The sequence below is a fragment of the Mesoplodon bidens genome (genome assembly GCF_964165515.1).
Source record: "Mesoplodon bidens genome assembly, chromosome: 9".
NCBI classification, from domain to species: Eukaryota; Metazoa; Chordata; class Mammalia; order Artiodactyla; family Ziphiidae; genus Mesoplodon; species Mesoplodon bidens.
Window position 1 is genome coordinate 100,404,974 of NC_138166.1, and position 22,692 is coordinate 100,427,665.

Genomic DNA, 22,692 nt, shown 5'->3' on the forward strand with positions numbered 1-22,692 from the left:
TGGAAGGAAGAAAGAGGCCCAGAGAATGGAAATGACTTTCCTACTCATAGCCAGTGGCAGATGCGGAACTACAATGCTGGAATTCCACAAGTCTTGGTTGAACTCCCGCTAGGTACTCAGAAAATAGGATGAATGAGACTCTATTTAAAGAGTTGATGGCCTAGTGATTTCTGGCCTCTGGGCAGGGTTTTACACTTTACAAATGCTTCTGTAGAGGATAGAACCAATTAGGGTCCTGCAAAAACCCAGTTGTCCCTCAGTGTTCTCTGGGGATTGTTTCCAGGAACTGCCCCCCACCCCGCACTCCCCTCCCCCGCCCCCCCGTGGATAACAAAATCTTTGGACTCTGGAGTCCTTTATATATAAAATGGCATTATATTTGCATATAACCTACATACTCATGTCCTCTTGTATACTTTAAATCACCTCTAGATTACTTATAATACTTAATACAGTGTAAATGCTATGTACATAGTTCCCTGTGCCTGGGAAAATTCAAATTTTGATTTTTTGGAACTTTCTGGAGTTTTTTTTCCCCCCCTGAATATTTTCAGTCTGCTGTTGATTGAAATCACAGACGTGGAACCTGTGGATACGGAAGGCCGACTGTAACTAGAAAATTATTAACTCTTACAGATGAATAAGTCAAAGTCCAGGGACAGAAAGTATCTTTTGTAAAAACTGCACAAGAAGACTGTGGCAAAACTGATAGAATTGGGTCCCCCGTTTCTGGTGTGTTATGAGGCTTAACGGCAGCTGGGCCCATGGCAAACGCTTAGTAGGCAGCTGCTGACTGATTAGAATAAGGTCCATAGGCTTAACAGTAAGGTTTGTAGCAAGTCTCAGAGTGAGGCCAGCTTCTCTTGATATCAACCTCCTGTCCCAGAGGCGGTTTTTGGGCAGCTCCGGGGACAATCTGCCAGTGGGAGTTGCCCTGGCTGGCCGGCCCCCTTTGAGGTAGCAGTGTGAGGAATTTTATTGACATAAAGGAGCATTTCCTTCCGATCTGGGTGAGTAGATGTGAAAATTCTCTTTCCTGACGGTCTCTGGGAACAGAAAACCCTCCTTGGCCGTCTGGACCCTGCCTCTAAATCAGCAGTAACACTCGACCTAGGAACGTTGGTCGCTCTTTCCTCAACAAAAAGGGAGGGGTTGGATTTAATGATGTCTAAGTCTCTCCTGGAGACCCCAGGTTCATTTATCACGCGGCTACGACGTGCCTAGGGCCGCGTGAGTGCGGAGGGCGATTTCTCTGCCGTCGCACGAGACTCGCACATCTCACTCTAACACCTGGTGTGCCGTAGTGCCAAGTGCCACAACCATGTCACATGCACACTCGAGTGTGATCGTCGGATCGGGGTTCGTGCGTCTTGTTCCCCCGGATCCCGGCACCAAGGGCGGTGCGGGCGCGTCGCAGGCGTCGGACGGAGAGTTGCCGAGCGACTGGATCGGTTTCAGAGCGCGCGTCTGCGCGGCCTTGACGGGGAGGGAGAGCTCCACGGAGAGGAGAGGGTGCTGCCGCGCCGTCGGGTCACCAGCCCTCCGGACTTGCCCCCGCCCCTCCTCCCCTGGGAGACCGGGCCCAGCGCCCCACGGCCAACGCTTTAATGCCTGACGGGGCCGCGGCTGGCCCCTCGGGAGGCAAGGTCAGCCCGCCCACGCAGGCCATTGGCTCCTGAGAACAAAGGAGCCGCCCCGAAGGCTTCTCCGATAGGGCTGAGCTGGTCATCTGAGAGGTGCAGCCAATCAGGTGGCGGGGCGGCCCCGGGGACGGCCAGGCCCGCCAGCCAATCAGGGGCGCGTGCCCGCCCCGCCTGCCCCGGGACTGGCGGGGCCGGGGAGCTCAGTGCCCAAGTCGCCCCGGGGTGGCAGTTCCCGTTAACCTTAGCCACAAAGTCAAAGGTATTTATTCCCGTCCCCTCCCTCCGAGTCCCTCTGAATCCGGGCGGGGAGGGGCGCGCGGAGGGACGGACCGTGCCGCGGGGCCGGCGTCCGGCCCCGCTCCTCCCGCGCTGTCTCCACCCAGACTCCGGCTGGAGGCGGCCTCGGGCTCCCCCGAGCCCCCCGCGTTCTCAGCCCCGAACTTTACCCACCCCCGCACAGCTCACGGGGAAAGGGGCCCGGGTCGTGCGTGGGAAGGGGCTGCAGGCCGGCTCAGAGCTGGAGGGGGGCGTGAGAGCGGGAGAGGCGCGGAGGTGAGCGCGGGGACTGCGCCCCGGCTCCTCCGGGAGCGCTCTGCCAGAGCCTGTCCCGATATTCGGGAGCGGTGTCAGCCTCCCCCAAAGATCGAGTTCCTGCAGGGCGGGAACCCCAGTGCTCGCCGCAGAGTGACACATAGTAGGTGCTTCATAAATGATTAAATGAGTGGGCCTGAGGATCGGGGGCGAGAACAATGAGAGGGAAGCACCACAGAAAGTGGAGGTGTGTGTGTGTAGGGTTCTCCCCGAAGCCTCCATTCTAGGAAGACAGGCATAGGAGCCAAGATTTCAGTGGAGCTGGGGGTAGGCGCTGGGGGTTTCTTCCCTCGTGAAGGTGGAGGGTATAGAGATGCTGCCCACTCCAGCCCTTTGGGAGGATGGAGCCTGGTGTGTGTCTTGGTCCACCAGACCTGGGGTGGGGTGTGGTCAAAGCCCCGACGCGAGGCCGGCTATGTCCAGGCTCCACTATTAGGTGTGCATTTCGGGTCCAGGTGTTTATCTGTAAAATGAAAATATTAGAGGGTATTAGTCTCCTTTCAATGCTAAGGTTCCATGATCCTATGCTTCTAATCTGTTTTGGACTTAACATTTCTTTTATCTAAATGTTCCTTTGTTAAAAGTTTTATTAATGGTTTACAGCATGCTGGACCTTGTGCTGGGTGTTGGGGAGAGAGAAACACTCCCTGTGTTAAGATGTTTACAGTCTTCTTGTGGAAACAAATTATTATTATACTATGTAGATGGTACTGGGTTGGGTGGGTGCACAGGTTAAACAGAGAAGGGCCCCTAACTGAGCCTGGTGTATCCACAAAGGCTTCCAGGTGAAAGTGATCCTGGATCTGGGCTGGGCAGAGAAGAGCTGGGCAAGGGTATTCCAAGACTGATCACAGGTGTCCCTAGACACGGCAAGGTCAGGGAGTTGCATCTGGGGACAATGGGGTAGGTTGGTGGTACAGTGAGAGGTGAGCAGAGGCCAGATTTTAAATGGGCTTGCCAAGAAATTTTTAGCAGTACCTGAAAGTGCTGGGGACCCACTGAAGTGTTTTTTTTTTTTTTTTTTTTTTTTTTTTTTTTTTTTTGCGGTACGCGGGCTTCTCACTGCTGTGGCCTCTCCCGCTGCGGAGCACAGGCTCCGGACGCGCAGGCTCAGCGGCCATGGCTCTCGGGCCCAGCCGCTCCACGGCACGTGGGATCCTCCCGGACCGGGGCACGAACCCGTGTCCCCTGCATCGGCAGGCGGACTCTCAACCACTGCGCCACCAGGGAAGCCCTGAAGTGTTTTAAGCAAAGTAGTAACATGTCTAAATTGTAATTTTAGGAAAATTGCTTTGAGGCTGGGTGGTGGATGGATTGGAGGGGCAAGATGAGCTATGATAGCAGTGCAGTCTCCAGGTGAGCAGTGCTGAGGCCTGAGCTAAGGCAGCAGCGGTGGCAGATGCTGGAAGTATTAGAACAGCACTGGTATGATTTCGTGACCTGTGGATTGTGAGGGCTGTGCTCTGCGGTAGTGAAAGGTGGTGGCAGTTTTGAGAGGCCTGGTGAGTCCCACCTGGAGGGGCAAAGGATGCCCAGGGCCGAGTGCAGAGCTGGTCCAGGCACCTGCTCCCCTGGTGAGGGTTAAGCTGAGGAATCTAAGGTTTCCGAGGATGGGGGTGGCCTGCAGGGGAGAGTGGGCCAGGTGGGCAGGAGACCTGAGTTCTAACTTTCTCTGAGGCAGGGAGTGTCCCCTCTGGTACTTGCTTTCCTCATCCAAAAAGGGAGAAACACTCCTTATCCTTGCCAAGCTCCTTTGAATGCAGCAAGGGTGAAAAAGTGTTTATAAATCAAAATGTGACAGCCGTCCCAAGTGTTGTTAGCAGTTGGCTTCATCCCTTGCCTTCGATCAGGTAATGGGGGTCTCCAGGCCCTGGCAGGCTCCTGAGTCTTAGATTTGGGGCAGAAGAATGTGGGTGACGTTCTATCCTCTAAAGGGAGGCGGGTGAGCAAAGACGGGGGGATGGGGATGCCATGGGTGGGGGACAGGCCTGGGAGCAGGGGCGTGGGGGAGTGACAGTCCCAGCAAAGGTGTGCGTGTTGGGCAGGACAGGTGGGGCAGGGGTCCTGGAAGGAGGTGCCTTGGGGACTGGCATGGGGTTGAATCCGGGACCTCTGAGAGATGGGCGGGCATGATGGGATAAGGCAGCTGCCCTGGCTGCACTCACCGGCCCTGGACCTGGTCCCCAGGGAATGCTGGCGGAAGCAAAGTGAAGTCACTGAACTGGGCTCTTCCTATCAGTTCTGACAACTGGGTAGTGGGGAGGGGGTGATGGCAATGCAGTGACCTAAGAAGAATTCATCTTGCACCTTTGTGAATGTTCTCCAGAGTCCTTTCGCAATGTTTCCCTCCCACCGCTTGATATAACAGTTCTGTACAGAGGACCAAGCATTATTTCCATTTGCAGATGGGGAAACTGAGGCCTAGGGAAGGAAGGTGGCTGGCCCGGGGTCACGTGACTAACCAGAAGCAAACCCGCTCCCAAGGTCTCTGGCCTCCCTGTCCTGGGCACCTTCTGCTACGTGGGGTCTTTCTGCGGGACGATGGCCTGCCCCGCCCTCTTCCTCCCCACCGCTGTCCCCTCTCCTGGGACTGAGGACCCCACAGTGTTTGGGAGGCTGAGGTCTGAAGATGCTGGAGTAGGAAGGGGGGGATGGGGAGAAGGGGGAGGACGGGCGGAGTGCTTGGAAGAGGTGACAGTGAGGGTGCATGGGGACACCTGATCCGGTGGTGAGTAGATCCGGGAAGTCGGAGAGGAACGAGGGAGGAGCAGGGAGGTTGATGGTAGAGAAGGATGGGGGGGGCCCTGGAGGGGCTCGGGGATTGTTCTGGGAGTCTAGAAGGATGCCGGGCATGCCTTATGCTGGGATGTGGGGTGGAGGCAGGCTTCTAGGTGGTGGGTGGAGGTGACGCTCACCTGGTCTGGCCTAGGACCTCGGCCTGCCTGTCTGTCCTCGGGCACTGGGCCATAGAAGGTGGGAACAGCAGTTGCCCTGCCTTTCCGATCCCATTTTAAAGCCACTTGTTGGGGATGGTTTGCATGTCCTCCTTGGTCAGAAACGCTGGAGGAGAGGAAGGTGAAGTGGCTGCAGGGATGGGGGACCGGTGCCTGGAGGGAGTGCTGATTATCCAGAGATCAGCCAGAGCACAGGCCCAGGGGACCAGGCCTCGCGCAGGAGTGGCCTGCGTAGGACTGGCTTTGGGAGAGGGCCTGGGGGCTGTGCGATCAGTCCTGGGAGACAGGCTACACTAGCTCCTCCCCGCAGCAAAGTCGGGCTGTGCGGCCACGGGGCTCGCCTGAGCTGAGCCGGCAGAAGCGTCCACGGCTCTCTTTAGTCCAGCCCCCTGCCTGGCGCTCAGGGCCCAGACCCGGCCCTGCTCCCCTTACCCCTGGCCCACAGCCTGGCCCGGAGGAGGCCCGCTCCCCACCCAGTCTCCATCTCCCGGGAGAGGCGGTACCTGGAGCTGCTCTGTCAGCACAGCTCTGCAGGTAGCCTTGACCTCGAAAGCTGTCCACGCCCGGTTCCTCTGCGAGGCCGGCTCCCGTTGCTGAGCAGAGTTTGGGGTTCCTGTGTGGGCGCCGGGGGCCTCCAGAGATGCTGAAGCAGCTTGAAGGGTAACGGTTTAGGAAGGGTGAGCTGGCCGTGGGGTGCTCGGAGAGAGGGCTCAGAACCTTCGGGTGTGGATTGTTCTCAGGCCATGAGAAAGAGAGAAAAGACCATTTAGAAAGTCTAGTGTTTCCCCCAACCTGATGCTCACAGCAGGCCCCCGGAGCAGGCGTTTTCAGTCACCTTCGCCATTGGAACCTAGGCCTAGAGGTGAAGTGATTTGCCAGGGACAGGTGGGCTAGAACTCAGGGCCCCTGATCCTGGGTCCAGGCGTGCGTGGGTCTGAGGAGAGGGGCAGCCAATGCGGGTGCACTGCGAGGGGCAGACTCGGCCGAGGAGTCTGGGCTCAGGTTCCCAGGGGAGAGGGGAACGCGGCCCGCCGCCGCCTCCTGGCCAGACCCCTGCAGCGTGGCCTCGGGGCTCGGGCTGCACTGGCCCGCCGGGCAGAGCCCTGTCCTCTTCCTAGGGCTTTCTGTGCCCCTCCAGCTGCAGCGTCGCTGCCTCACGCCGCCCCCCTCCCCTCAGCTTACCCACCGGCACCCCAGCAGGTGACTGTTCCCCGTCACCCGCTGTCGTTTCCTCTCCCGGTGGCTGCATCATCCCCTGAGTTCCGTTCCTTGGAGCAGTGGACCTGGAGGGAGGGTCATGGATTGTGAGGACACTTGTGTCAGCAGGGAGTCCATCGCTGTTTTCTCCAGTGTGAAAGGGGAGTGATTTGTGCTCGTGCGGCTCACGTTGGCACACCTGGGTCTCTGGATCTGTAGGTGTATGGGTGGATTTTTTAATATTTCAATCTCTCTGTACTTTGCATATGCAATTTTGCAGGTATTCTCATGTGTATGAGTATCTCTGTACTTTTGCACCTTTGAATGTTTGTGTACTTAGCCGCCTTGGATGTTAGGTAGGATTGTCTCTGGATATGTTTGTGTCCATTTAGTGTTTAGATCAGTTTCTTCTCGTATGCCTATGACTGTATTTTATCAATTTTTTTATTGAAGTATACTTGATTCACAATGTTGTGTTAATTTCTGCTGTACAACAAAGTGATTCAGTTATACATGTATACATTCTTTTCTTTTTTTTCTTTCTTTTTTTTTTTTTTTGCGGTACGCGGGCCTCTCACTGTTGCGGCCTCTCTCGTTGCGGAGCACAGGCTCCGGCTGCGCAGGCTCAGCGGCCATGGCTCACGGGCCCAGCCGCTCCGCGGCATGTGGGATCTTCCCGGACCGGGGCACGAACCTGTGTCCCCTGCATCGGCAGGCAGACTCTCAACCACTGCACCACCAGGGAAGCCCTCTTTTTTTTTATAGTCTTTTCCATTATGATTTATCACAGGATATTGAATGTAGTTCCTTGTGCTCTACAGTAGGACCTTGTTGTTTATCCATTTATATATAAAAGCTGACATCTGCTAACCCTGACCTCCCACTCCATCCCTCCCCCACCCCCCACCCCCTTGGCAACCACCTATGATTGTATATTTTATTTTTTATTTTTTTATTTTTTTTAAATCACGTTCTCATCTTTATTATTTTTTTTAAAGGGCTTCAAATGCTTGGCTTTTTATTTATTTACTTATTTATTTTTGTCTGTGTTGGGTCTTCATTTCTATGTGAGGGCTTTCTCTAGTTGTGGCAAGCGGGGGCCACTCTTCATCGCGGTGCACAGGCCTCTCACTGTCGCGGCCTCTCTTGTTGCGGAGCACAGGCTCCAGATGCGCAGGCTCAGTAGTTGTGGCTCACGGGCCCAGTTGCTCCGCGGCATGTGGGATCTTCCCAGACCAGGGCTCGAACCCGTGTCCCCTGCATTAGCAGGCAGATTCTCAACCACTGTGCCACCAGGGAAGCCCCTGATTGTATATTTTAAATGAAACATCCACTGATATTAACTGAAATCCATTTCCCAGGCTGGGGACATCATTAACCTGTCCTGAGGTATTTGTTGTTGGTGATGAAGCACTGGGGCCAGAGGGGCCGTCTTCAGTCTTCCCTTTCTTTCATTCATTCATTCATTTATTCATTCATCCAGTATAAACTGGGCACCTTCTGCATCCCAGGCCCGGGCAGGCAGGGCCACCGCCATCCTGGAGCTTTATATCTAGTGCAGTGTCTCCCAGCAGAACTTCGTGAATCTGGAAATCTTCTTTTCTGCTGGATGTTACGGTGGCTCTAGCCACCTGTGACTGTTGAACACTTGAAGCGTGGCCAGCATGAATGAGAAACTGAATTTTAAACTTAATTTATACACACTTAAATAACCAACATGTGGGTCTAGAGGCCAGACTCCTGAAAATGAGGCCCTGGTGGCTTAAGGTTTGGTACACTGTGCACCTTCTCTTAGAGGCAGCATATGGCCCAGGAGCAGGGCCTCTGGCTGGGGCAGGCCCACCCCAGTCCGTCGGTCCTGGCTCCAGCACTTAACTAGCTGTGTGACCTTGAGCAAACCGCTTAATGTCTCAGAGCCATGGCTCCTTAGGATGAAGTGGGCGGTGCTTGCTGAGTGCCTGCTACACAGTCGGTCTCCCTGTCCCTACCGAGTCTTGGCTGGTCACCCCCTTTTCTTTCCAGAGCCAGGTCAATACCGAGGTGACCAGGGAAGCCCCCGCCCTCTCAGTGAATGAGGGAAGGACAGACAGAGTCTCCATCCCCCCGGAGGACCCCGAGAGCACACCCTCAGGGTGAGGGCTAGCTGGAGCCTGTGGGCCCTCGCCCATCCCCTTCCAAACGCTGGCCTGGGCTGCTCCCCGGGGGACTTGACCTACTGGTGTGAGGGCAGTCAGCTTGATGGGCAGGGTACCTTGGGAAGACTGCCTCCTGTGCGCGGTTTCCTGTGGGGAGGGACTGTGTGCATAGGTGAACAGTGGCAGATGGTGTCGCCCTGGGTGGGGCTCCTAGCTGAGCAGGGCCTGTGAGCTGGGCCTTCGGCTGGAGTTTGGGAGATGCACCCCTCAAAGCCTGAGGTACTGGTGGAGGGCACATGGCTGGTCCCCACTCCACTGGTGACAGAGGACAGATGAGGTGCCATCTCCTTCTTCCGCATGTGGGGCCTGAGTCTGTGAAGAGAGATGTACCTGGCTGGTGGAAAAGGTCCAGGGCCCTGAGATCTGGAGGATGTGGAGTGACCCAGACGTGTCCCTGCACCGCCTCTCCTGGCCCGTGGCCTTTGTCCACCCCCAGCTGCTATCTGCCTTCCCCCCACATTTCTGCTAAGATCGAAGCCCCTTTGTTACCTTCCCTGCCCCCAGACCTCAGCACCTGCCCCAGGCCACAGTCCCGCTTTGTGTGACGCGGCAGTTGTCATGGCAGCTGTCCTGCAAAGCCTCCCCGTCAAGGGGCTCTCATCCCAACTGCGGCCTGACCCAGAGCCAGGGGCTGGGAAGGAGGAGGTGACTGGGGCCCTGTCCTGAGACCCACCCCCTGCATGTGTCCCGCCCTCCACGGGACCTGCTGGGCAGGAAGGGGAAAGGTCATCAGAGATTGGGGTCGGGGAGCTGGGTGATAGACCAGGTGGCCCTTAGGGACTCGGTGTGGGCACTGGTGGATGGGGATCGGCCCCCGTTGCCTCCTGTTTTCTGGCCAGGGTCTTCTGCTGGGCGGCCTGCTCGCCGTGTCCCTGGGCATCTCTCTCTCCAGTCAGCTGAGTGATGTGTCTGGTGGGGCGAGAAGAGGTGTGCAGTGCGGTGCATCAGGGTGGGGTGTGCGGGGGCCTGGCCGGCCTGGAAAGACGCGGGACCTTCTGCCGTTCGGCTCGTCTCAGGGGTTTGTCTGAGGACACCTGTTGGCCTGTTTTCCAGACACGTCCCACCTGAGCACACAGGTGGAGATGGGCCCCCAAGACATAGCCCGTGCCCCCTGTTCCTGTACTCTGTGCCCTCTCCTTTCTTCCTTCTTCCCCTCGGGCCCATGAGGGTCCTTTCCTTCCATTTCCACTTCTGTTCTTTCTCGGACCATGAGCTCTGGTGCCGTTCAGTGACTCCCTGTGAATTGGTCACCGAGAATTGAAGCCCTTCCGCCACCTGAGGCGATTTTGAGTTCGTAATACCTCTTAAGACAGAATGGATCAGGGAGGACTGATTTGATTTGGCTTCAGGGGCCTCAGTTGTGTTGTGTAGGGGTTTTGTGAATGAGCCCAAGTCCTACCCGCTGTCCTCGCCCTGAATTGTGGCCCGAGCCTCCACCCCCCTGTCTGAGATTCCCCATATCAAAGTGGCCTCTCTGTCCACCAGTCCTCTGAGTCTCCTTAGGCAGACATTAAATCTCCAGTTGGTGAGAGGCTACCCCATGGCCTGGGATGCAGAGTGACCTGGAAGGAAAATGTGGTGTGAAGGCAGGAGCACTGGCATCCATCAGGGGCCCCAAGGGGGGCCTTCTCCTGCCCTCATTTGTGGCCCCCTTTTCTCTGCACCACAGGCAGGTTTCAGTGTCTGTAGTAACCCACAGCAGGAGTGCGTAACAGACCCCTTTTGGGGAAATAGAATTAAAAACCAAATCTCCTGCCAACTCAGAAAAACTCCCTGCAAAAGTAGGGAGAAACAAAAAAGAAAACAAGTTTTTAACTGAATAAGCATTAGACTGGAATGTGGTGCACATCACAGGCAATTTGCTAAGAGACTATAGACAGAAATCTCACTTGTTACACAGTCCAGCAGGGACAACCCCACTGCACACGTGTTCTCCAGGGAAAGCATAGCCAGTCCTTGGGTAAGAAGACTTGACCATTTGTCACACAGAGTTCACCCTAAATTCGCCTGGAATTGGTGGCCACCCGTGATAGCTAATTGCCTTTATGCAAAGGAAACATCCACTTCTTGTATCTTGGTGACGGGAGGAGGTTTGCAGCCCGGAGCCCGGTGCTGCTGGAGAGGTAGGCTCCCACCTCCCTCAGGCAGGGGACACTGGCCGCTGTTTCCCTGATGTTTGCATTTCGGAGAGATGGCTCCCAGGTCCTCGAGAAAGACAGTCCTGGGTTGTAAAGCCAGCAAGAGGCTGAGTGAGCTTTAAAAGATTTATATACACCTCAAAGGGGCAGAGAAAGAACTTCCAATCAGAAGTTTTCTAAAGAAAATACTCTGAAAGAAAGGGGAGGGTTGTTCTCTTTCCCTTTTTGCACCAGGGAGGGTGAGTTTTCTATTTCTCAGATTCGTATCTCCCTGACACCCCTGCCCCCCACCTCTCCGGGCAGGGTCCACATCTCCAGCCTGGGTCCCTCTCCCCGGAGTTGCCGCTGGAAGGGGACCTGGGAGAAGGAAGCAGGGAGACCCTTAGAATGGGGCTTCTGGGAGGCTCTCCGGGGCCCGAGGTGTGGAGCAAGGGGAGGCTGGCTTCCCCGAGCCCGAGCGGTAGCCGAGGAGAGGTTGGTTCCTGGTCCTGCAGCGTGAGCCCGGCCTCCCGTCTCATGGGGCAGAGGCTGGGGCCTGTTTGGGAGTGCAGGGTGTCCAGGGGTGCAGGCGTAGGAAACGAGATCCCCGTCCTCAGGGGGGGCCGCCCACAGCACCACGTGCAGCGGCCACATCTCTGAGCGCACGTAACCAGCAGCATGTTGGTGCCACACACGGCTGTTTGGTGCCCTCCACGTGCGGGCTGTGTCCCGGACGCCGGCACTCGGCAGTGAGCCCGGGAAGTCCTCAGTTCCTGTCAGGGAATAAGCAGAAAAGTAAATATCCTGTCCGGCGGGGAAAAGTGGGAGGGAGGAATGGGAGGTGGGGTTAGGGTTGTGACTTTACACGGGGTTGCCAGGGAAGGCCACTCAGAGGAGGTGGCATTTAGGCTGGGGCCTGGAAGGGGCAGGGGCCGCGCCAAGGGGTCAGAGCAGCAGGACCCGTCCCGACCACGTGCCAGGCACCAAATGAGCCAGTCGGGAGATGTTCAAAAGGGGGCTTCCCTGGTGGCGCAGTGGTTGAGAGTCCGCCTGCCGATGCAGGGGACACGGGTTCGTGTCCCGGTCCGGGAGGATCCCACGTGCCGCGGAGCGGCTGGGCCCGTGAGCCATGGCCGCTGAGCCTGTGCATCCGGAGCCTGTGCTCCGGAACGGGAGGGGCCACAACAGTGAGAGGCCCGCGTACCGCAAAAAAAAAAAAAAAAAAAAAAAGACTGAAGAGTAAAAAAAGATGAGCCCCAGATTGGTGGATGAGGAATCAGGTCCCTAGGACCCAGGTTGGCCACGTGTGTTCTTGCCCGGGGGTGGGGGGTGGCTGTGAGGCCCTAGAAGGGTTTGTGCTGGAACCTGGACAGGGGCTTTGGGAGACGGAGGACTGGCGATTTTGGAGGGATGGTTCTTCCCTCCAGGGTGTCCTCGTGACCACGTTGCAGGGTAGGGGGTGTCTCTAAACTTATTTGAGTTTCCTGGTTGTCTCTTGTGGCATCCTTCACACCCCACCCCGCAGGTGATGAGAGTGAGGGCGTGAGGCTGTGGTCTGGGAGTTAGAAGCCCAGGGACCTTGCCCAGCTCTGCTGTTCGGCCACCTCTGTGACTTGGGGCATGTCAGCGGCCCTCTCTGGCCTCAGTTTATTCTGCATAAAATGGGAATTATACACATTTTACCTGCCTAGCAGGTATATGTGCTTTTAAAAAAAATCCTGCTCATTTCGACAGAGGTCATAGAAAAGCTTTTGAAAAAGAGGGACTGCTTCCTGTGAGTGGCACTCGTCCTTGTCCCACAGGCCAACTCTCTTTCCTTTGCTCCCATCTCACCCACAGACGGCCGGGCAGGGAGCCGCCGTGCTGATGCCGAGGGACCTCCGGGGATGGACAGTGGCCTGGCTGGCAACAGCAGCACAGGTAAGAGAAGAGGGGCAGGTGGGAGCCCACCACGGCCCCCTCCCCAGCCCCGTCTTCCCCGTCCCTCTGTGGCTGAGCAGGAGTTGCTGGTGGCCTGTAGAACCACACGGTGGGACCAGGACACTGAGGTCACGTCCAAGGATGGAGCAAACACAGACTAGGGGGCTAAGAACTGACAAAGCCCAGCCTGTGCTTGCCAGGCAGGGACACACACACACACACACACACACACACGGACACACACGGACGCGCACACACACGCACACACACAGCCCGTGCAGAAATCTGCTGGGGGAAGATCAGATGTCTGTCAACCGCTAGATCAGGCAGTGCTTGGTGTTGGCGCTGATCACACACTGAAAGCCAGCGCTCTGGGGAGGACACGTGGTCGCAACAAGCCCTGCTGTTGGTTGGTCAGGAGAGTGTCTCCAGTTAGGTCCGTTAAGCTTCCCGGGGTCACACAGTTCACGGTCTGTGTCAGCTGATGCACTTGGAGCTGGTGGTGAAGAAACACAGCAGTTAGTCCTGGTGTCTCCTGGGCAGGGGGCAGGCGCTGCTGAGAGTGGGAAGTGCCCTGTGGAGACCCCTCCGCAGCCACCCGCTTCCCACTTCTGGGATGGAGCAGCCCCTGGTCTGAGACCCACTCTCAGCCTCTGTGGCAGGCCCTGTTCTGGGTGTAGCTGGGCTGCACGGTGGCTCTGGCCCCGGGAGACAGGGACCGGCCCAGGCCTGGGGACTCTGCCCCTCGCTCAGCACAGTGACCAGGCTTCTTTACCTCCCACCCCTTCCAGGGGAGTTGCCCCATGGACCCCAGAGCCCCCGCCCTCCCAGGACAATCACTGCAGTGGGCCCAAGATGAGACAAAAATCAGGCAATTGGATAAAAGAGAAACAAAACACCAGCTCAAAGGAGGCAGTGTGATATATGGACACCACACTGTTCTGGGGCTGGGTCCTGACACAGACGGCAGTGAGTTCAGCCACCCCACTTCCCAGTGCCCCCCCACGCCCTGCCCCGGGCTGTCGCTTTGAATGCTGAGAGCACTCGAGAGAGAGAGAGAGAGAGAGAGAGAGAGAGAGAGAGAGAGAGAGTGTGTGTGTGTGTGTGTGTGTGTGTGTGTGTGTCTGACATTACAGTATCCAAACATTTCAGCTGAAGGACCCTTTTGCCCACGTAAACTCATAAGAGAGATCCTAATGCAGACGTGAGAGATGGGCTCCACCAGGGCCTTCTCTGCCCCGTACAGCAGCTGCAGCTTCAGTAAGAGGTAGAAAAACAGCGGCCTGGACCCTGGAGCCACTGGGGCCTGGGGGCCCCCGTGAGCTCAGCCTCCACAGGCTGCCACGCCTGCTGGTCAGGCTGAAGGAATGACTCTTCTGGAAGGCCAGAGCTTTCAGATAATTGGGAGCTTACCTCTTTCAAGTACCTTTTACTTTATATTTATTTTACATGTTTTTTTAAATTGTGGTGAAATATATTATACATAACATGAAATTTACCATTTTAACCATTTTTAAGGGTACAGTTCAGTGGCTTGAAGCACATTCACGTTGTGGTACAGCCATCACCACTATCCATTTCTCAAATTTCCTCATAATGTCGGAAACTACCCATTCAGCAATAGCTCTCCTTTTTAGCACCTTTTTATTTTATCTGAACCATTTAGATAAAAACTGATGCTTTATATGCTGACTGAGGACAAGTACCTTTGGAACAGGCAGGCAGAAGCCTGTTTTCCTCTGTAACAGTGCCTGATCCCTACGGGAAGGTGCCCGTGATGACTGAAGTCCCAGCAACACACGTCACAGGTCTACACGCGCCACCCCTGGGCTTCAGGGCCTCCTCATGCAACCCAGCCACCATGATGGATATCAAGGCCAGGTTTAATCAGGGAAAGGCAGTGGCTTTTGTGGGGCTCTGGGGCATTAATGGGTGCCTGGTCACTTGGGGACAGTGGTGCCCCTCTGACTGGAGTATATTTTGGATTCACTACATGACCACCAATTTGGACAGCTAGCCCTGTTAAATACTTCCGCTGGCCAACAGTTCAGTGCATCTAAGGAAACATTCTTTGAATCAATGAAGCTCATTACACGTGGGTTTTCAATTCCTGCCAGTACACAATTTAAATCACCACTTTCATTTTCAAATTATTACTCCTGATAAAATGACCTCTCACAACCGAGCACCTGGGGAGGCCTCACAGCGTCGTTTCGCCAGGTGGAAAGCTGGCCCCTTGCAGGTGCTTCCTGTGACACTCCCACCCTCCCACCTCCGCCCCCATGGGCACCACATCGGTTTCTTTGCCCCCACGTGGCCAGTGAGGCTGTGGAGTGGAGCAGAACTCTTTGGCCTCAAAACTCAAGGCCACCAGATTAGAGGGGAGGTTTTCTCTTTATTTCCTAAAGATATTTTAAAGACTTAAAAATTATAATGTTTGAATTTTTATGAGAATATTCAAATAACACATGTAAAGTGTAAGTCCCCTTTGACTTCTTCATCTAGTCCTGCTATGGTCCATATCACCTGCAGGGTGGCCACCATCTTGGGTTTGGTGTGAACCGTCCTGGATCGGGCATGTGTATGTACACAGAGGGGTACGGTTTTATTTTCCATAAGTTGGATCAGACGACTGATACTGATTTTCAATTTTGTTTTTTTCTCTTAAAATGTTTTTGAAATCTTTTCACATGCGTATATATAGCTCTTTTCAATTGCTGCATAGTATTCCACATTATGAAGGGAGTGAAAATTTTATTAGGCTATTATTGATGGGTAATTAGGTTGTTCCCCCCTTTTTCCTAATTACAGATAGCACTTCAGTGAATATACTTAGACGTTCCTCTTTGGACTCATATGTATTTCTTAGGATAAACACCTAGAGTGAAATTGCTGGGTGGAAGAAGTGGAAGATTGTACACATTTATAATTTTAATCAGCACTGTTAAGTCGTCCGCAAAGAATCTGAATTCATTTAGGCCCCCAGCATATCCATGTTGTACTTATCCTCCTGTGTAATTTCCATGTGTATTGTGAAGTCGGGATATTATCAACCTCTTCAATATTTGCTGCTGTGATGGGTGAAAAGATGCTACACTGTTATTTTGCACTTCGCTGATTACTAGCGAGGGTGCACCTCTTTTCATCCTATCTACAGGAGTCCTTTATATACTCTGGATATTAATATACTCTGGATATTAGTCCTTTATATTCTCTGGATAGACATGTGCTGTCCAGTAGGTGGCCAATAGCCACAGATGGTTATTTAAATTTAAATTTAGACTTAATTTAATTTAATTTAAATTTTAAAAAAGTAAGTTCAGTTCCTCGGTAGTACTAGCCATATTCCAAGTGCTCCGTAACCACCCGTGGCTCGAGGCCACATGCATCAGACAGCTCGGATATAAAATGTTTTCACTCTGTGGAAAGCTCTGTTGGAAAGGGCTGCCCCGCACGATCGTTTCTAGTTCGCTCATGTGCAGTATCCTTTGTCGTACAGGGGTTTTAAATTTAGTTTTTATGTTTTGCATCCTGTTTAAGAAGATTATCAATTACCTCTAGATTCGAAACAAATTCTCCTAATTCTTCTAATACTGTATTTGCTTCTTTTAAACCAGCACTTAAATCCATCTGGAACTGATTTTTATAAACAGTATGAACTACAAATCTAACTTGAATATTTTTCCCAAATGGAGAGTTAGTTGGTCCTAAATTGATGAATAGGCCAGCTTTTCACTGTTGACTTGGAATGCTACCTCATATCGCATATTAAACTTTTCTGTTCTTTTGATGTATCTGTCAGTTATGTGTATTCTACACTTCTTTTTTAAATTTTTTGCGGTACGCGGGCCTCTCACTGTTGTGGCCTCTCCCGTTGCGGAGCACAGGCTCCGGACGCGCAGGCTCAGCAGCCATGGCTCACGGGCCCAGCCACTCCGCGGCATGTGGGATCTTCCTGGACCGGGGCACAAACCCGTGTCCCCTGCATCGGCAGGCGGACTCTCAACCACTGCGCCACCAGGGAAGCCTTATTCTACGCTCTTAATGATTGGTTTTAGCTTTTTTTTTTTTTTGGTGGTGGGAGGGACTCTCACTCACAGCCTCACCTCACCTGGCTCACTATGGAACAGCCATGTCAATACAACTGCATCAGTCAAGACTTTTATTAAATGGACTTTATTTTTTAGAGCAGTATTAGGTCTACAGAGAAAATGTGCAGAAAGGACAAGAGTGCCCTGTACCCTTTTCTGCACTTTCTCCTGTTCTCAACATTTTGCATTAGAATGGTGGGTGCACTGTTTACAATAGATGAACCTTTATTAACACATTTGTATTACATAAAGTCCATAGTTTGCATTAGGGTTCCCTCTTTGTGTTGTACATTCTGTGGACAGATGCTTAATGTCCTGTACCTCCCATTACAGTATCTATCACGCAGAGGAGTTTCACTGCCCTGAAAATCCTCTGTGCTCTGCCAATTCATCCCTCTCCCCCTGACCCTTCAACCCCTGGCAACCACTGATCTTTTTACTGTCTCCACAGTTTTGCCTTTTCCAGACGTCATATAGTTGGAATCATACAGTGTGTAGCCTTTTCTGATTGGCTTCTTTCACTTAGTCGTATGCATTTAAGTTTCCTCCATGTCGTTTCATGACTTGAGATCTCATTTCTTTTTATCACTGAATAACACTCCATTGTATGGTGTACCACTGTTTATCCATCCACCCAGTGAAGGACATCTCTTGGATGCTTCCACGTTTTGACTGTTATCAATAAAGCTGCTATAAACATCTGTGTGCAGGTTTTTGTGTGGACATAAGTTTTCAACTCCTTTGGATGAATACATAGGAGAGTGATTTGTTGGATCGTATGGTAAGAGTATCTTTAGTTTTGTAAGAAACAGACAAACTGTCTTCCACAGTGGCCTTACCATTTTGCGTTCCCACCAGCGGTGAATGAGAGTTGCTACACATCCCTGTCAGTGTTTGGTGTTGTCGATGTTTTGGGTTTTAGCCATTCTAATGGGTGTGTGGTGATAGTATTTTAGCTTTTAATGTTGCATAAGCCAAATTCTTCCTTGCTCATTTTTAGAATTTCTGGGTGATTTACACACATAGTAAATGTTATAATTTACTTAATTAGGATTACACTGAATTTAAACATTTTGGAATGGAGAGCTTCTTATGTAGGTATATGATGTACGTGTTGTTTTATTTACATTTTATCCCTTCAATAAAGTTTAATCATTTTCTTTATGTTTTGCTTGTATATTAGGTATACTTACAGTTACTTTATTGCCATTTTAAAAAGTTATGAATTTTAATGTTTTTTATCTGGCAGTTTTGTTGAAACTTTTATTTCTGAAACTTCATCAGTGGATTCTCACGCACATTCCAGGTTAATAATTGTCAGCAAATGACCGTTCTCTCCTCCTTTCCAATATTTATATATATCTTTTTTCACCTCGTTCCTAACTTGAATAGGCTTCTCATCTTTTGCCTTCGGTTATAACATTTGCTGCAGTTTCTAATACAGCTCCTTTGTCAACCTAAGAAAACTTCCTTATGTTCCTAGTTTGCTAAGAGCTTCCTTCCTTCCTTTTGTCTTTACCCCTCCCTCTCTTCCTCCTCCCTCCTTTCCCTTTTTCTTCTCTCCCTCCAGAAATGATGTTGAATTTTATCCTGGGACTTTTTCACATCTATTGAGATAGTATAAGGGTTTTTTTTTGCGGTACGCGGGCCTCTCACTGTTGTGGCCTCTCCCGTTGTGGAGCACAGGCTCCGGACGCGCAGGCTCAGCGGCCATGGCTCACGGGCCCAGCCGCTCCGCGGCATGTGGGATCTTCCCAGACCGGGGCATGAACCTGTGTCCCCTGCATCGGCAGGCGGGCTCTCAACCACTGCGCCACCAGGGAAGCCCAGTATAAGGTTTTTAATGTTTAAAAGGTTAATGTCATGAACTGTGTTGAGTCATCTTCGCTTTCCTGGAGAAGATCCAGCAAATCCATGATAGATTGTTCTCTTAACACTGCCAAACTTGCTTTGCCAGAGTTTTTGCTTGTTTGTTTTTTGCATCTACTTTCAAAGAACGATAAGCCTATGATTTCCTGCCTACCCCACCCTTGTCTTATTCTGGGTCATGTTAACATGTAAGCTTCCCCCCTCCCCCTGCCCTAGTCATGGTCACAGTTTATGTAAGCTGGGAACGGCCCTTCCCGTGAAGTTTTCGTAGAACCTCTTTGTACAGTTCAGTGGCCTGTTACCCATTTTCGAGGTTGAACTTTAGCTTTCTTTTCAGTCTCTTCTAATTGTTTCTGTAGACATGGTTTCTACGTTTTCTTGAGTCAGTTTTGTTAATTTATTTCTCCTCGCGAAATCATCCATTTTACATAGATTTTTCAAATTGATATAATGTCTATACATGGTATTTTGGGATTTATCAGAATCCTTTTTTTATCTTTATGTTCCCTTTATCCTATCATCTCTGCTTTTGTCTTTATTAATTCCTTCCTCTTACTTCCTTGGGGTTTGCTTTGTTGTCTTTTTAATATTGGCAGCGGTTGTTTTGTTTTTTTGTTTTTTTGTTTTTTTCCCTGCTGTGTTGGGTCTTGTTGCTGCACGCGGGCTTTCTCTAGTTGCGGCGAGCGGGGGCTACTCTTTGTTGCAGTGCGCTGGCTTCTCATTGCGGTGGCTTCTGTTGTTGAGGAGCATGGGCTCTAGGCACGCGGGCTTCAGTAGTTGTGGCACGCAGGCTCTAGAGCGCAGGCTCAGCAGTTGTGGTGTGTGGGCTTAGTTGCTCCGTGGCGGGTGGACTCGTCCCGGACCAGGGATCGAACCCATGTCCCCTGCATTGGCAGGTGGATTGGCAACTGTTGTTTAGAGTTTCTCTTCTTTGTTCACAACTGTTTCATTTATTTTTTATAGAACATAAACTTTTTCTTGAAGTATAACACAGAAAAGTGCACAGGTCACAAGCTATATAAATTCTCCAAGTGAACACGCCCACGTAACCAGCACCCAGTTCCAGAAGGAGAACATTGCCAGAGCCCCAGAAGTGCCCCAGGCCCCCTTCCAACCACAGTGCCCTCTATCAGGGGGCCATTACCCTTCTAACTCATCCATTAGTTGCCATCTTTTGACCTACATATAAATGGAATCAGGCAGTCTGTATGCAGTGTCTATAGCACACCTTTCCCATCATGGCTTATGTCCATGAGCCCAGAAGCAAAGCACCCTTCTGACCTGAGCACAGTGTAAGGGGTGGGTTAGCAGTAGAGTGTGCTGCTGCTGTGTAGGATTCGTTTAGTACAAGGACGAGGCAACACCTGTTCTGGGTGCTGAGACCTTTCTGGCCTACTTTCTTGTTCATGGTTGTGTTGAAGGAAGGTGAGGTTGCCACGAAGGTAAGGTGCTTACGCACCATGGCTGATGCCTCGGAGAGGCCTGGCAGTGATGCGGGGCTTGGCTGCCCAACCCCTGGGGGGACTGGACGTGCACTCGTCCAGCAAGTGTCCAGCACATCCATCCCCTTAGCAAGAGAAGGAGATGTTTTGAAACTTGGCCACTTTCTGCTTGCTGCCTGGGTCGGAAGACTTCCCTGGATTGGCTTGTTTACCTTCTCTGCATCCCCTGGGCCTCAGGGTGGAGGAGGCGGGCAGCGGAGTCGTTGGCACAGCAACGCTCACCTATCATTTCGTTCTTGTCTTTTTTCTTTGCCCTCCTGCACACCCCAGTCTCCCCTTTATTGTCTTTTCCATCCTCCCTCCTCTCTTCCTCCTTCTGCATCCTTTTCTCCCGCCCTATTTTCTGCCAAGCTCTGCCCTCCTGACGCTTCTTCCCTCCCTCCCACCCTTTCCCTCCACCCCACCGAGCACCGAATGACTCTCCCCGTCTCTCTCCCTTTGCGTCCGGCAGGAGATGTGCTGGTCATGAAGATCAAGCAAGAGAAGCCAGAATGGCTGCTGCAGACGCTGGGGCCACAGGCCGCGCTTTCCCAGAAGGATAAGGAGAACATTTTCCAGCAGCGTCGGAGCCTCCCGCCATGCCAGGCCGTGGGGAAGCCTCGAGCCTGGGGGGGACAGGAGGAGACTGGGGGTCCAAGGTGGACCCCTCCCCTTGAGCAGGACGGCGGGCCGGCAGGCCGGGCTCCGGGGGTGACCCCCAGCCCCCTGAGCCCCGCTCTTTCTGCCGGCGAGGGTCACTTCGTGTGCCCAGACTGCGGGAAGAGGTTCAGCTGGTGGTCGTCCTTGAAGATCCACCAGCGCACCCACACCGGCGAGAAGCCGTACCCGTGCGGCAAGTGCGGCAAGAGCTTCAGCCAGAAGCCCAACCTGGCGCGCCACCAGCGGCACCACACGGGCGAGCGGCCCTTCTGCTGTCCCGAGTGCGCTCGGCGCTTTAGCCAGAAGCAGCACCTGCTCAAGCACCAGAAGACCCACTCCCGGCCCGCCACCCACCCGTGCCCCGAGTGCGAGCGCTGCTTCCGCCACCAGGTGGGTCTCCGCATCCACCAGCGCGCGCACGCCCGGGACCGCCAGGGCGCCCGCGCCGGGCTGCAGGCGCTGCACCGGGACGCCACGGCCCACTGGGGCTGTCGCCCGCGGCCGGGGCCCCGGCGGGGGCGCCCCGAGTGGGCCTGGCTGGGGCTCTGCCAGAGCTGGTGGCGGCAGCCTGGGGCCCGGACCGCCGCCCCCGCCGAGCCGCGCCAGTTCATCTGCAACGAGTGCGGCAAGAGCTTCTCGTGGTGGTCGGCGCTGAACATCCACCGGCGCATCCACACGGGCGAGCGGCCCTACCCGTGCCCCGAGTGCGGCCGCCGCTTCAGCCAGAAGCCCAACCTGACGCGCCACCTGCGCAACCACACGGGCGAGCGGCCGCACCCCTGCGCGCACTGCGGCCGCAGCTTCCGCCAGAAGCAGCACCTGCTCAAGCACCAGCGCACGCACCTGCCCGGCGCCCCGGCCGCGCCGCGCCCCAGCCGCGCCGCGCTGCGGGCCCACCAGCAGGCCCACGCCGCCGCCGCCGAGCCGCCCGCCCAGGGCGCCCCTGGCCTGTTGCCGCCGCCGCCGAGCCGGCCCGGGGGCCGGGCGCGGGCGGCCGGGCCGGGCGAGCCGCGCCAGTTCATCTGCAACGAGTGCGGCAGGAGCTTCTCGTGGTGGTCGGCGCTCACCATCCACCAGCGCATCCACACGGGCGAGCGGCCCTACCCGTGCCCCGAGTGCGGCCGCCGCTTCAGCCAGAAGCCCAACCTGACGCGCCACCGGCGCAACCACACGGGCGAGCGGCCCTACCTGTGTGCCTCCTGCGGCCGCGGCTTCAGCCAGAAGCAGCACCTGCTCAAGCACCAGCGCGTTCACCGGGGCGCCCTGGCGCCCACCCCCAGCGCCAAGGGCGCGGCGCTCTAGGGGGCCTGGACCCAAGCAGACCCATGGGCAGGGTGGGATGCTTGCGTGGTGTGTGTGGGGAATGACCAGGAATGGTGGCTTTTAGAACCCCAGGGGGTGAGACCCTATCAAAAGATGCTTTCTTCAAGGCTCTCAGACCTGAGAACAGAATTCCACAAGCATCCCCAAACAGGGACCGGGAAAAGTCCCGCTAAGGGCTGAGGGAGGAGGTAAGATCAGACATCCTCACCCTGGAGCCTGGATGTGTCTGTGATGATTGAGGCCCGTCTGGTCCATCCTCGGAGGTGGGACCGCAGCCCTCGGGCATTGAGTGCAGGGGGCTGTCGACGGCCCTGGGCGAGGCTCACTGGGTGAGATGGTGCAGGTCTGGACTGGTCAGCTGTGGCCCCAGCCAGCCGCGCTCAGCTGCCAGATAGCCCAGGGGTGTCCCTGTGGGGGAGTCTCAACAGACTGATACCCAGATGGGAGCTGGGGCTGGGGAGGGGCACGTCTATGCCCATGCGAGGCCAGTGCCCAGCACTTAATGGCTACTCAAGACATGTTTTTGGAAGGAGGGAATGGTTTGATGGTCCTCAACACCGAGTGCCCCACTGCCCAGGGTGCTGTGGCGGCTGGCTTGATCCTGGGACTGGTTGTGTGTGTGTGTGTGTGTGTGTGTGTGTGATGGTCGGG

General features: G+C 54.2%; 1 protein-coding gene across 2 annotated transcripts; it reads left to right on the plus strand.

Moving 5' to 3' along the window:
- Positions 1-1,826: 1,826 nt before the first annotated feature.
- ZNF775 (zinc finger protein 775) lies at positions 1,827-22,692 on the plus strand. Of its 2 annotated transcripts, none has more exons than XM_081244497.1 (3): positions 1,827-1,902; positions 12,537-12,617; positions 20,531-22,692. In XM_081244497.1, the coding sequence occupies exons 2-3, from the start codon at positions 12,584-12,586 to the stop codon at positions 22,018-22,020; spliced, it is 1,524 nt and encodes a 507-aa protein (XP_081100623.1). In that variant the 5' UTR covers positions 1,827-1,902; positions 12,537-12,583; the 3' UTR covers positions 22,021-22,692. The 2 variants fall into 2 exon arrangements, with proteins under 2 accessions (XP_081100623.1, XP_081100624.1); XM_081244498.1 differs by lacking the exon at positions 1,827-1,902 and adding an exon at positions 2,311-2,337.

Excerpts from the sequence above, each read along its gene's own strand:
- ZNF775 (XM_081244497.1), top strand. The coding sequence starts at position 12,584 with ATGGACAGTGGCCTGGCTGGCAACAGCAGCACAG. Across the intron at positions 12,618-20,530 it reads GGCTGGCAACAGCAGCACAG|GAGATGTGCTGGTCATGAAG; the intron begins GTAAGAGAAGAG and ends TGCGTCCGGCAG.